Consider the following 13,530-nt stretch of genomic DNA (forward strand, 5'->3'; position numbering starts at 1 on the left):
GCTCTAGATGGCTATTTAAACAGACACACCAAAGATTGCAGGATGTGGCCTGCAAAGAGCTTCTGCAGTCTCGCATCGCCAAAATAAGCACATGTCATTTTTATCCATAGTTTGCCGACATACACAAGTCCAATTATGTGAAGGAGTTGGCTCTTGGTAAGTTCTTTTCCCAAGTACAGAATGATCTGGTGGAGCAAGTTATTAGAAAACCGAGGGTTGTTTTAAATGTCCCTGGTTGAACAGCCTGTCTTGAATGGGTATGTGTTGAGTTGTCTTTGATGCACATGTTCAATGCCTATGTCCAAATCACTCATAAATGTGCCCGGGCTTTTCAGATATCAGAAGCAAAGCTTGGATAGTGCTTAAATAAGTGACCACCATGCACAACAGGTACACACTCCCTCACCTTGTATACAGGAGGTCGTGGGTTCGATCCCGACCCTGACGCCTGTATATTTGGAGTGTGCATGTTCTGCCCGTGGTCTGGTGGATTTTTCTCCGGGTCCTCCGGTTTTTCCATCCACATTTAAAATCAACACGCGTCTGTTTCTAAATATATAAATTTCCACGTGATAAGCCACTTAATTGGGCTATCATTTGCGGCCAGGTCGCTTCTGAAAAAGCTATATAGATCAGTGGGCCTTACCATGTAAATTTCTGTTTGTTTTAGTACAGTTTAGTTTTTTTGTGGTAAAAATCAATTATATACGTTATGCTCCCACGGTACATCCCCTGCCTTGACCAACGCACACGTGCCAGCACGTGATGAAAGATGGTCAAATAAACCTTATGACACGCGCGGCGTGGGGAGGCCCTCATCCAGCAATGTGCTGAAAGCGGGCTGCGTTGTGTATATTAATAATACATTTAATGCATCCGCTACCTGTGAAATGGGTGTCTGCCAGCGTTGTGCCCGTGTTGTGCACCGATGCCTTGCCTCTCTTGTCTCCGTGCATATTGAATGTCATCTCATGGCTTCCATTCAGAGCCATTGTTGTCAAGCTGAATGTTGCTACAATGTGGTTGTTATCCTGGTTATTTATTTAAGCATGTACAGTATCTATATTATGTATTCATCTGTTTATACACAGACATTGAGCATTGAATCCTCGGCAGATGTGAAAGTTGTTTTTAAATACACTGAAACGGCTCATTACCTTTGTGATTTATATGCTTCAATTAAATCTCGGAAGATAATGTTGTGCTCGCTTTAAGAAAATAAGTAATATTTTAAAAAACTTTTTTAAAAACACACTTTTATGAAATGTACTAGTAATGGAAGAACTCCACGACTCCATGAAGTGGCCCCGAAGCTTGCCATAACGTAAGGGACCGTGGCCAATTACAGCCAACGTCAGTTGACCATGGACAATTAGACCCAAGCCGAAACATAACATATAAAAAAAGAATGTTTAATAATATTTATTTTTTGTTTTATGATAGAATATAGTATTGTCATCAGTATGACATAAGTATACCAAGTTTGCAGTCGATACCACATTGGGAAGTGGATTAAAATTGAGTTACAAGATTTGAGGATACAACAACGACGACAATAACAACAGGCAGAGTGAGTTAATAAAATGCGTGTAAAAAGGTTATATCTAAGAGTTTGTTGAAGCACTTGAATAGGTGTATTTTGCTGTGAACCAGTATTAATGCCTTCTGCATCTCCCATTGCGTTATCTCCTTCTGCAATTCTAACTGTGTTCTGCATGTGAACGGCTTCATTTACATAACATGCTTCTCTCCCAGTGGAGCTTGACTTTAATCATGTATAGAGTAAACACACTTGTATCAATATAATTTAGGAAACTGTCGCGGTGAGTGTTACTGGTCTCCGGGTTATTTGGTTAGAAAAACTATCCTTTACCCTCAATTACGTGCTGTTAGCTTACAAGCGAAAATTAAAGTGAACCTACAAAAAGTCGCGATTGTGAAATACAATCTTAAAAAAAAACACTGGACTATTCGTTATTTAGTGTGTATTGACATTAAACACCCCACCTCCCCCCCACTGCTAAGTTTACAATCTGGCCAAGTGGCACAGTGACACATTTGATAGGTCGTGAATTTAATTTCTAGCCCTTCATCCCTCTGGGTGCCCTTAAATTGAGTACCATCTTGTGGGTCGTCATGACAGGTTTTTTTTAATGAAGATATTGGATTTTGCCATAGTAATGTGCAATGTATTGTCCTGTCTCAGGGCTGCAATTGATATGAGCTTTGTTCCACACGAGTTCGAGCATGGGAACATTTATTTATGTTGTGCTCGCTTTCAGGACAGTAACCCATGATGCTTGGTAATGATTATTGGAGCTGTGAAAACGGTTTTGGTTAAATAGCCTCGTGGGTTTCAAGTGGAGTTCGTTGATGGCCTCGGTCAGTGACCAGTGACTACACAAAAACACATGCCCATTAAATTGGTTCTGCACATAATTTAGCTTAATTCCATATCTGAGAATTAAAATAATAGGACTTGACTGGAACACAATGAACATTAGTCTCGGTGGGGGGGGAGGGGATGTGGGAAAGTGTTGTTCCCCACCTTCTGCATCTGCACCAGAAGCCACTTGCTCTGTGGTGTCCACTTTCCTAGGTTATTCTCTAGCACGAAGAGTTTTACTGAATTGATGCTTTTCCCTGACTGACAGTCGGGATAAAATTATTTTTTAAATACATGTATGTATGCATATATGTTGAACTTCTTTCGCACCGTACGTAGCCAACCATGTTAATCGGAGGTGCGGGAAAGGACAACAAACTAAACACAAAGTAGCTTTAAAGAAAGTAGTTCTTCATCTAGATTTAAAAGTGCATAGCTCCAGTGGCTTCCTAGTATCGGAAGCAAGAGCATTCCAGACAGCAGCAGAAGCACGTCCATCTGAAAGTGTGCGATACGGTGACCGTCTTTGTTCGATTGCTAGCCAAACGATGATCCGAGGGTGACCGGAGTTCGCGTGATGATTTATGCTCCTTGACTACATCGGCATGGTATTGTCGTTCATTTGTGGGAGAAAGCACTTTTATGTGCAATGAGTGCAACCTCGTAAAAATGTAGAAAAAGGGAGGCTCATCAGCATGTTGCTGCTGTGTGTGCATGCGCACAGGTGGATGGAAGCGTGCCTCAATGAGGAGCTCCCCCCAACCACCGAACTGGAGGAGGGTCTCATGAATGGCGTCTTCCTCTCCAAGCTGGGGAACTTCTTCGCTCCGGAAGTCGTGTCACTGAGGAAGATCTACGACAAAGAGCAGACGCGCTACAAGGCACCTATTCCACCGCACTGTCGTCTGCTTCAGAGCAGACTTGTGTCACATCAAAACCTAACAGTGTATATATTGTGACATTGTAAAGTCCCCAAGCTGTCTCTTACTTAGCCTGCAGTAAAAAAGGATGCTGAACAACCTTTAGTTGAACCACGAGTCCAGAATTTAAATATATTATGTGGTGATGCTATGTTGGAAGTGGTGCACAAGCACAGTTTAAAAAAAATAACGCTTTCCTCAATAACACTGCCTTAGACGAACACATTTCTATAATAGGCCACGTTTTGGACCACTGGCCCTTCTTCATAGCACAATGTATGTTGAACTTCTTTTACACCTTATGAAGCCAACCGTACCCATCGCAATTAATTGGCGAGGCCAGATATAGAGTAAATAAATATTGAAGACTGCACTTTACACCATGGGGCCTGATGAGAATTAAATGTACAAAATGTTTTCAGATGGCAATTTTTTTTTGGCATGTGAATAGTTACTTAATAATAGCTATTGAGTCACAGTAAAGTTATAATGTTGCTTGGCGCATTGCATTGTGGGAATATATGTTCCCTGTGAGAACAAGGCACAATCCACCTAGAAATGTATTCTTGGGCCAAATTATTAAAAATGTTCATAAGTCAACAAATACATAAACATTTACCCGATGAGGCATTTGTGATGTACAGAATGACAGTTGAGTAATTTACTAACGGTTAATTAAATGCGTTATGGAATGTCAACATTGGTTTTGTGGATAGACTGGTCCCCGCCACTGGAATGTGGAGTTTCACCACCAGCTCTGGTTTACCAAGAACACCATCCTATGCTAATTTGCGTGTGGGGATACTTGAAAATTTATTAATTTCTATGTCAAATGTAGTTGGAGTACAACATTGAACAAGACTAACCTTACCACATTTTATTCAACTAAAGAGAGCCTACCTTATTAACCTCTAGCGATCGAGCACTTGCAATAATCAGTTCAGGGGATGCTTGTTATGCACTTAAAAAGAAAATTGCTCCTATTGAAGATTGTATTTGCCTAAGTATGTCACTTAAAACCCTCTTGGCTCTAGGCCAATGCCCGAGACACATTTTCTGCCGGAAATCCCCCCCTTGGCTGACTGTAATTGGATGATACATGTGATGGGCACAATGGTGTCATTGTAAAGCTCTGGGCACTGCTCATCTATTGGGATGAAACACACATTGCCATTTATCTACAGGATGATATTTCAAAACAAACAATTTTGTACCCAAATTGGCTCAATCGCTGTGGGTACTGCAGAATGTCCTGCGATTTGCCATCTTAAGGAAGAGGCACCGTTTGCTTGGAAGAAGGCACTCACAAATTAGCCAAAAACACTGTCTGAACAGGAAAATTATAAAATAGATGTTTCAGGCAATGACTCTTCTTCATATCATGTAAATAGAATATGTATCCTGAAGGCAGTCCTCTTCACAAATGTTGAGTTTTTTGTTATTTGTGCTTGTGTGCCACTGCCAATGCAGCATCGCCAGATAATGAGCATAATACAAGACAATAACAGCCTGAGGATTGTGGCAGTGTGGAAAGCATTGGCTGCGGTTATCCTGTTTTTTGCTAAATGAACCCCCTCGGTGGCACGTACAGAAGCCACAAGAGCTTAATTGTGCGACTGCCTGTGCTTGCCTTATATTGCATGCAGGCCATGGGACTGCATTTTCGACACACTGACAACATCATCCACTGGCTTCGAGCCATGGAAGCCATCGGTCTGCCCAAGGTGAGCGACGGGCAAGTTGACCCTTGCCCCAACAACACCCTGAGAGAGCCAATCCACTTGCTTGCACAGCTGTCTGCTGTGGGTGTGTGTGATGGGCCGTGCCTCTAATATGTTGTTCAGAGCACATGGAAGAGAGAGATGAGGCTGCATTATGTTTTTCATCCTGTGCTCAGCATTGTAAACTATAATATGAAAAAAAAGCCACCATTCATGGGTAATTATTTTTTATTCATGAAATATAGTCACTCTTATTAATACCTGTCAATTGAAATAGTAATTTTGCCTTTGTGCAGTTGCTAAAATGTGACGTTAAACTATTTTACATGTGTTTTCTACTTAGAGCGTTGAAGCTACATGGTAATAAAAAAAAAATCTATTCTCTGAACCGTTATGCCAGTATTGCTTCAGTAGAAAATGTTTTTATGGTCTTGCTGTAAGAGTTCAAAATAATCTGATTTAAATTGCAATCAAATTAGAAGCATTTTGTTATAATTAGGGGGATTATCTTTCCCCATGACCAAAACGCTCTACTTGTGCCTTCAGCAATGTCTAAGGTTTTTTTAGCTAACAATACTGTGCTTTGATGTGTGTAGCATTCACTTGATCTTGTTGAATTGCCAACTACACGATGCATATATATGTGTTTTATGCACATATTTAAATGGTCTGCTTAACCTACTAAGTTTCCATTCAACATTGTTATTCATTGACTTTATAGCTTTAAATTTTCACTAGGATCTTATAAATACAGAAATGGAAGCGCGAACTTCCTTCAAGAGGTTAAACATGGTAATATAGATAAACCCAGATTCGGCAACATCGTGCACTAAATAGTGGCAATATATAATATCCACGTGTTGTTTAGTGCATGACTTTTATCTTATGCGGAATAAAATTGTTGGCAAGTATCTTACTGGTGAACGCTTGCTTCACCATTATACATTTCGTGAATGTGCGTGTGGTTTTTTTTGTCTCCCCAGATCTTCTACCCCGAGACGACAGACATATACGACCGGAAAAACATGCCACGGTCCATCTACTGCATCCATGCGCTCAGGTGAAGAAGGCTGGCACAAAAAAGCCACACTTTGCAGAAGCATAAATCCACAGCATTCTTTGCATTCGTCTTGCCTGTTTTTTCCAAGTGCACATTTGCATGACGTGGCTGCACGTGCCTGTAATCTAACACTTTGAAGGTGGTGGTGTATCGCACAGACATCGCTGTGTACGTATGTGGAATCTTAACTTGAGTGCTATGAAGTGTTATGTAAAAGGCAATAACATCGTGGAGGTCGCCGACCGATCTATAGGTTTTTGAGTGTGATATCCTTGTTTGTGTGGCTTTTCTCTGGAAAAAGTTTGTTCTCCTGCTTTCAAAATACTTAAGCATTCTAAGCAGAACTTTGGTAAAAAAAATAACATGTTCTTATTTATTGATAATCCTCTTTAATCTGGCTCTCATGTTCTGTTTTCTAGCCTGTATTTGTTCAAGCTGGGCATTGCACCCCAGATACAAGACCTGTATGGGAAAGTAAATTTCACCGGTAAGTGAAACAAGGCTGGCAATTGTGTCTCTTTAACCTGCGTGCTCGGCACCAAGTACATTCCCAACTCGTTTGGTGTGTGTGGTGTGTTCACTGAACAACCTGATGCATGCACACAAATGCTGTGGTAAGATTTAATTGTGTACACACACCGCAGATGAAGAAATTCATACCCTTGCCCCAGTAACCCAAGGATGCCTTCCATGCCAAATCTTGTCCTCATTTATAAGTGGTCCCTCAAGTCATGGCCAATACCATTCGACGTGTATTCATAAGAAAATCATACGTGTTGACATGGACACATATTTTTTAGAAGCAGATGAGAAGCCGTTGAGATGAAAAAGTGTCAGCCATATGAGAGCCAGCCAGTAAGATGTATGTAGAACTTCTTTCGCACCGTACGTAGCCAATTGTGATAATCGGAGGCGTGGTACATGTGTACATTTTGAACTCATTTATTAGTCCACTGTTGCATGAGGGCCTCCCGAATATTTTTTTACGTGCAGGTTGGTAAATGCCAGGACATCAACATGGAAGCTGCTACGTCGACCTGTAGAAATTTAGAACACCTGTTTTATATGTATGTTTGTTACCCATCCAAGCACTATCCAGGCTCAATCCTGTGTTTGTCTTCAAAGAGCTGATGAGATTGGGCACGTTCAAGGCGATTTGATCATTGGCTTGGTGATACAAGGAGGCAGATCATAAAACGTTGTTGCATATACAAATTAAACCCAAGCAAAAGAGTACGCAGATATAATAACGGTGTTCACAACAATCATCTTTGCGTAACTGAACCGATTAACACTTTAAAATAATAGCTTTCTGTAATGAGGCTCTTTGTATAAATAGATTGTTTTCTGAGAAATTGTAACTGCTCATAGATTTAGAATATTTACGTATCACGAACACGTGCAGAGTTTCACTGCAAGGAATCCAAACACAAAGTACTTTGTCGTGGGTCAACAGACATATTTACTTAAACGTGAACCATTGTATTCACCAAATTGCTCATTGTGTGTCTTTGGCACATTTATCTCCACGGGTGGGGAGTAAACATGAAGAGAACTACAGTATTTCAATGATAAAAGCATCACATTGATGAAAACAATCATGTGAATATTGGATGTATATGCACCCCATCTTATGTAATGGGTGACGCCAAGTCAGTGTTTCCCTGCTCACAATAAGCCAAGGAGCAGTCTTGTTTTTTCTTCGTGGTCTCGAGTTATGGAAATTCCGCATTCCCATGGCTGACGTCATTTCATAGGACAACCACGTGACAAGTTGGTAAATAATCGTATATTAGAGTTACTAGCAGGAACCCGCGGAACTATTGCGGTAAAAGGATGGCCAATATGTTGTATGTTTAAACATCACTCCCTCTACTGCACCTCACCAATGTCTCGTAGTTATTTGTCGTGTAATTGGTGCTATTATATAATTCGGTGAATGCGTATAACCAATAATTTTAACGAGTGCGAGTTAGCATTGGTATAAACAAAATACTTTGATGTGGCTACCCCGACCTGACCCCCCTGTACAGTAGTGCAGAGGCTTTATTTAGTCTGGAGTGTCAAAGGGCATGATGTGTTGCTCTGGGCGCCTATTGACAAAAAGCATTTGCAAGTGCAGCTGATCGTTTTTTTTTCTAGATGGGATCTGCTCAATCCTGCTGTAACCGGGTTCAGCCCTGCCCAGGATACACCGTGCCTTTCATGTTACCTCTGCTAAGTCATCACTGGCTGGCTTCTGGGTGTCCTTGATCCGGGTCTAATCTGAGCTAGGCTCTTTATTGCTGAGGTGTTAGGCAATTGAAATAAAACGTTAGTTATTCAATCCAAGCAAAACATACTTTTCCTACACCATTTTATGTATGTAATGTGCTTGTACGTAGCCTATGTGTGTGTCTACAGCATAGATACATCGATGCACATGTAACGGAGAAGACATTTGTACAGCTGGCAAACGTTCATATTAAATATTAATTACAGTATTTTTATATTGTGGAGTTACGAATGACAAACAACAAGCACATAATAAAGGAATTAACTAAAACGTGTAACACTCTCCCCAAGCCTAGCTCTGTGCAAAGGTATCAATACGAGCAGTAGAAAATAGTTACCTATTCACAAATGTACTGCAGCTGTGGCAAAAGCTCATTGTGGCTCACGGCCCACAAAAGCGACAATCTGTAAGTCTGTAATGCCGGTGACATCACCGTTTGCTGCCCCACATAGATACACGTCTGGAGTTAAGCCTGGTTAGACTCAAGGAAGGAATTAAGTTAGACAGAGCCGCACTCCCCTCCCACACCCATGGCTACTACCACCCACACATACTGGGGGTGGGGGGGGGCTTCCTGCCACAGTAAAAGCACTGGGTGTATGAATGTTACTTAGTCACTGGCAATTTACCATTAATAGAATGACGGTTGCAAGGGCTAAGCAGTTGGCTTGGGACATTTTTATTTTATTTCGTTGTCAAATTGGATTGTTGAATTACTAACATTCAGCAGTGGGGGGGGGGGGTGTGAAAATACATTTCGATTAAATTGTGCATGAGGACAACTTAACATTTTTACTCCTGAGTTGAAATTTTTTTTTTAGTGTTTTGAGCCTTTAAAACACATTTTCATACAATTTTAATGCAGCTGTTGAGGCACATCCATTGTCTCATCTTGTTATGAACAGATAACACAGTTGTGCTCACAGCTTCTTTTTCATCGACATGTTTTAATACATTCATTCATATTTTACTCCTACTGCTTACACTAGTTTCTAACATGATTTATAATTTGTACAGTACTGTACTTTAGGAATACAGTACTTATTGAATTCTTCATACACCACTTTGAAAACACTCTGAATGCACTTACTGCAACAACTTGACTTCTCTATGGAGACATAAACTCCAAAGTTGCCCGATTTCCCAATGCTGTTTGTTTTTTTACTGGTATACAGTACGTGATATTAATGCATCAACCCAGCCTTGGGTAGCGATCGTAAATGTTTAGAGCTTTGAGCTCGATAAGGACAACAGGATTGGTGGTGTTGGATTTAAAATTATTTGAACGGTACCTTCAGTGGACTAATTGTGTATTGAACTACAAACATCTCATTGATAAAACATACAGCTATTGTCACGAGCATTTTTTTTAATACACGGAATTGTTGATAGTTCTTCAAATTAAAATTGTACATATTGTCACATCATAGTTCTGCTCATTTGAACAAAAATTTGAATTCCCACTTGGGTCATGTGATGAGATGAACACGCTTTCAGAATTCTCAGTCTGCAGGTTAATACATTACTAAGTAATCAGCTCTGGACGATGGCAAACTAATCCCAAGTGTCACTTCAAGAGGCTAGCCACCCAACACTCGAGATTGCACTTCTTCATACCTTTCAGGAAGAGTTTCCACTGCATGCCAGTAAACCAACAAAAACCTTTAATACCCGCAGCTGAAATGCACGAAATAAATTGAACGACATTTTACGCGATTGGTATTTTTCACGCGCTCATTTGCGACTGGGCTGAGACCGTGGGCTCGCTACACTTGAAATCACGGTGCGAACGTGAGTGCTATTCAGAATTTGAACCCAACGTCTTGGGTAGTCACCCGGTCATCTCTGTCTTTTTTGAAAGTCTATAATGGACAGCCTGTTTATTTACTAACATTCGTGTGTCGCATTGTAATTGGGTATGCGAAAATTACAGCTTTGACGTGGCAAGACAGGTGACATTTACACTTGCATGGTGGTTGCACTGGATGTGCGTGCTTGTCTTCAGATGAGCACACGCGCAATTTCCACAATCTGGCAGCAGCTGATAATGTCATGTGACACGTGCATGAGTTACCCAGCTTAGTTTGGCTCGAGCCAGTTTGGACCCGGAATTGTGAGGTGTCACTCCTTCTTGCCATTTTATTTTCTATGCAGTCTGTAGACACATGTTACTGTGAGACTGGTCTAAAATTACAAATAAAATGTTTTAAAAGCAAGTATTCGAAAAGAGAATGCCTTTATTATGCACAAATTATAGCCTTACAAATCCCATCCCACAACAAATTTCTGTTTTGATACCCTTAAAATTCGTTTTCATATGTTAGTTTTTCAGCTGTTGTTGCTGTGTTCTTAGTGTGAAGCTGGCTATTGTAAGAATCAGTTTTTACATCGCAATGTTCTAAAGTATCCTTGAAAGGGTATATCTCTGCCATTATTTGAAAGACTTTGTATTCGGATGATGACTGATCATATCGTCCTCATTGCCATGATCAATCCACTGCTGGATGAGAAGATCCCTCTAAGCCATCGCCATCCCTCACTGTCCAATGAATGAATGAACAAGTCATCCAGCACCTGGACACAATCTCATCGCTCCATCTCCACGGTGGACATCCTCTTGGATGTATTTTCCTTATTTGACTGTCACTCAACATTTAGTCTCCCTCACTGGCTCTCATCACTTCTAAGTGACATGTCCTGCACAAGCCCACTTGATCAGATATCGCATATCATAAAAACTCGTCTGAATGCCTCATAACAAACGTGTATATTGTATATAATCGGCAGATATTTCAAGCAATGGCCCAAATTTCAATTGAGCATTTAAATGGTTGTGCGCGTGCGCGCGCGTGTGCGTGTGTGTGTAATTTCAGAGCTCTGTGCTCATGGCCATGACCGTTGTGTTCACAGAGGAGGAGATCAACAACATGCGCAAGGAGCTGGAAAAGTACGGCATTCAAATGCCGGCATTCAGCAAGATCGGCGGAATCCTGGCCAACGAGCTGTCTGTGGACGAGGCTGCACGTACGTGTCTCCCTCCACTGGCACAGTTGTCTTACAGGGACTGTTTCCTTGTGCATTTCAGAAGTCTTTGCAAATGTATTGTTGTATGTCGAGTTTTGTTATTCAGAGTGTTCGTTTGTCAGTTATGTTTCTGTTTTAATGCTGGGCAGTCGTGCATTTAATCCTTTCAGTTTTCATTTATTTTCAGTCAGTGGTTATGGAAATCACTGCTTTTGCAGTGACTCACCCACTAAGTACTGCCAAATGCCAACGTGCACATTATCAGCCTGGATATCCAGACTATTTTTCGGAGCCCTCCGTTGTGTTAGGGTGATGACTACGAGATTAAGAACTTGCAAGGAGGTGAACGCATACAAGCACTTCCAAAGATACACTTCGTCAGCGTGTAACAAATGAGCAATGGCGCTCTCTGTGGTTAATGGGGGCATTGCATGTGCGTTAATTGCGCTGCACGTATCCATTTCATTTCAAATGAAAGAAACATGTTTTTGTGAATAATCTCCCCATCCATATTTTCAGCAGTGTGGTAGGCTGCATTATTTGTTTATGGATTCTATAGTTTTTTTAATGCGAGTTGTGCTTGGATAGATGGACACAATCTTTCCTAAGCATAGTAATACGTAGCTTACTGGTTCCCTTAAAATTGTCTACTGATGCATTTGTAAAATCCAAATGAGAATAGAAATACAGAAAAAGCCATGAATTTGTGCCATGCTTAAAAATAAAAAAAAACGTGTACATACACAATATGCCCACGCAATTATTCTGATTGAACGCAAATGTATAACGTGTTAGTTAGTTCATCATTATGGGACCTTCTTTGCCAGTACCAAAATATGATAATAGGTTTTCCCCTTTATTCTGACAACAAAGCAGGTGTTGAGATGTTAAAACACCAAACTGAAACCTTTTACAAAGAATCATGTCTGCATTAACCAACCGCAATACTTGTGGTCAGAATGAAAACAAAAAACATACTCTGATAATATATGCATTGTCTTTTCAACGGATTGGTCCATACCAGAGCTTTATTTTGAGCCTAGTCTCAAACGGTGTTGGACCAGAGGACACCAAAAGGCGTACAGCACAAAGCCAAGTAATATCAGAGTAATGAGAGCTTGGGGTGAGCAGCTACATCATGGGACCTCCTTTGCCTTAGACCAGAGGATGCCTTTTGGCGTCCTCTGGTCTAGCACCGTTTGGGGCTAGGCTCAAAATAAAGCTGTCTGGTGTGGACCAATCAGTTTCAAAGACAATGCATTTATTATCAGAGTAGGTTTTTTGTTTTGCATTCTGACCACAAGTATTGTGGTTAATGCAGACATGATTCCTTGTCAAAGGTTTCAGTTTGGTGTTTTAACATCTCAACACCTGATTTGTTGCCAGAAAAAAGGGAAAACCTATTCTTGTGTTCGTTCATCGGTAATCTTGTAAATATACTGAATATCAGACTTTATGATGGTAGACATTTGCTGAGCGCAGTTTAGATCGCTCGTCCCCGCAACCCAGTTGCTGGAATATAATACACGACTGAACATTTGCTCAGCACATGTTGTTCATACACGGACACGCACAAATGGTGCGTCTGGTGTCTGCTTGCAGTGCACGCGGCCGTGATTGCCATTAACGAGGCGATCGATCATGGCGTGGCCAAGGAGACCATGGTGGCACTGCGCAACCCCAATGCCATGCTGGTTAACCTGAACGAGCCGCTGTCACCGGTCTACCAGGAGACGCTGTTGCACGCCAAGCAGGACAAGGCCACCAATGCCCGCAATAAGGTGATGCGCTGCTCTTGCCCCCTTTTCGTCTTCACGTTTCCATGAGGGTTTAAGCCATCAGTGCTGTCAACCTGCACGGTTCGCCCACTTGTTAATAGCCTCTGTTCAATGAGAGTGGTACTATGATGGCTTACCCTACACTTAGGGAAAATGTTCTGCGACCTAACACACTTTATGGCGTCAACCTTTTTTTTGTGGTTTGAAAAACTTTTGAAAAGTGAAAATGTTTTGACAACGTACATGTCACATTGTTGATATAAGCATCGCTTAGTAATTACGGAGACGCAATAGCGGTTCACATCCAGTGTTAATGAGGAAATAAAATTAGAGGTAATGGAGAGTGGGGGAAGAAGGAAAGGGAAG

General features: G+C 41.2%; 1 protein-coding gene across 1 annotated transcript in view; it reads left to right on the plus strand.

The window, feature by feature from the left end:
* Nucleotides 1–13,530, plus strand: part of IQGAP1 (IQ motif containing GTPase activating protein 1) — a 72,916-nt gene that overhangs the window by 22,084 nt on the left and 37,302 nt on the right. Inside the window, exons 3-8 of the mRNA XM_078862294.1 lie at nucleotides 3,111–3,267; nucleotides 4,953–5,030; nucleotides 6,011–6,087; nucleotides 6,507–6,574; nucleotides 11,273–11,386; nucleotides 12,989–13,167. Coding sequence (XP_078718420.1) covers nucleotides 3,111–3,267; nucleotides 4,953–5,030; nucleotides 6,011–6,087; nucleotides 6,507–6,574; nucleotides 11,273–11,386; nucleotides 12,989–13,167 — 673 coding nt within the window. The remainder of the gene's footprint in view (nucleotides 1–3,110; nucleotides 3,268–4,952; nucleotides 5,031–6,010; nucleotides 6,088–6,506; nucleotides 6,575–11,272; nucleotides 11,387–12,988; nucleotides 13,168–13,530) is intronic.

The sequence above is a fragment of the Lampetra fluviatilis genome, chromosome 13 (assembly GCF_964198595.1).
Source record: "Lampetra fluviatilis chromosome 13, kcLamFluv1.1, whole genome shotgun sequence".
Lineage (NCBI taxonomy): Eukaryota > Metazoa > Chordata > Hyperoartia > Petromyzontiformes > Petromyzontidae > Lampetra > Lampetra fluviatilis.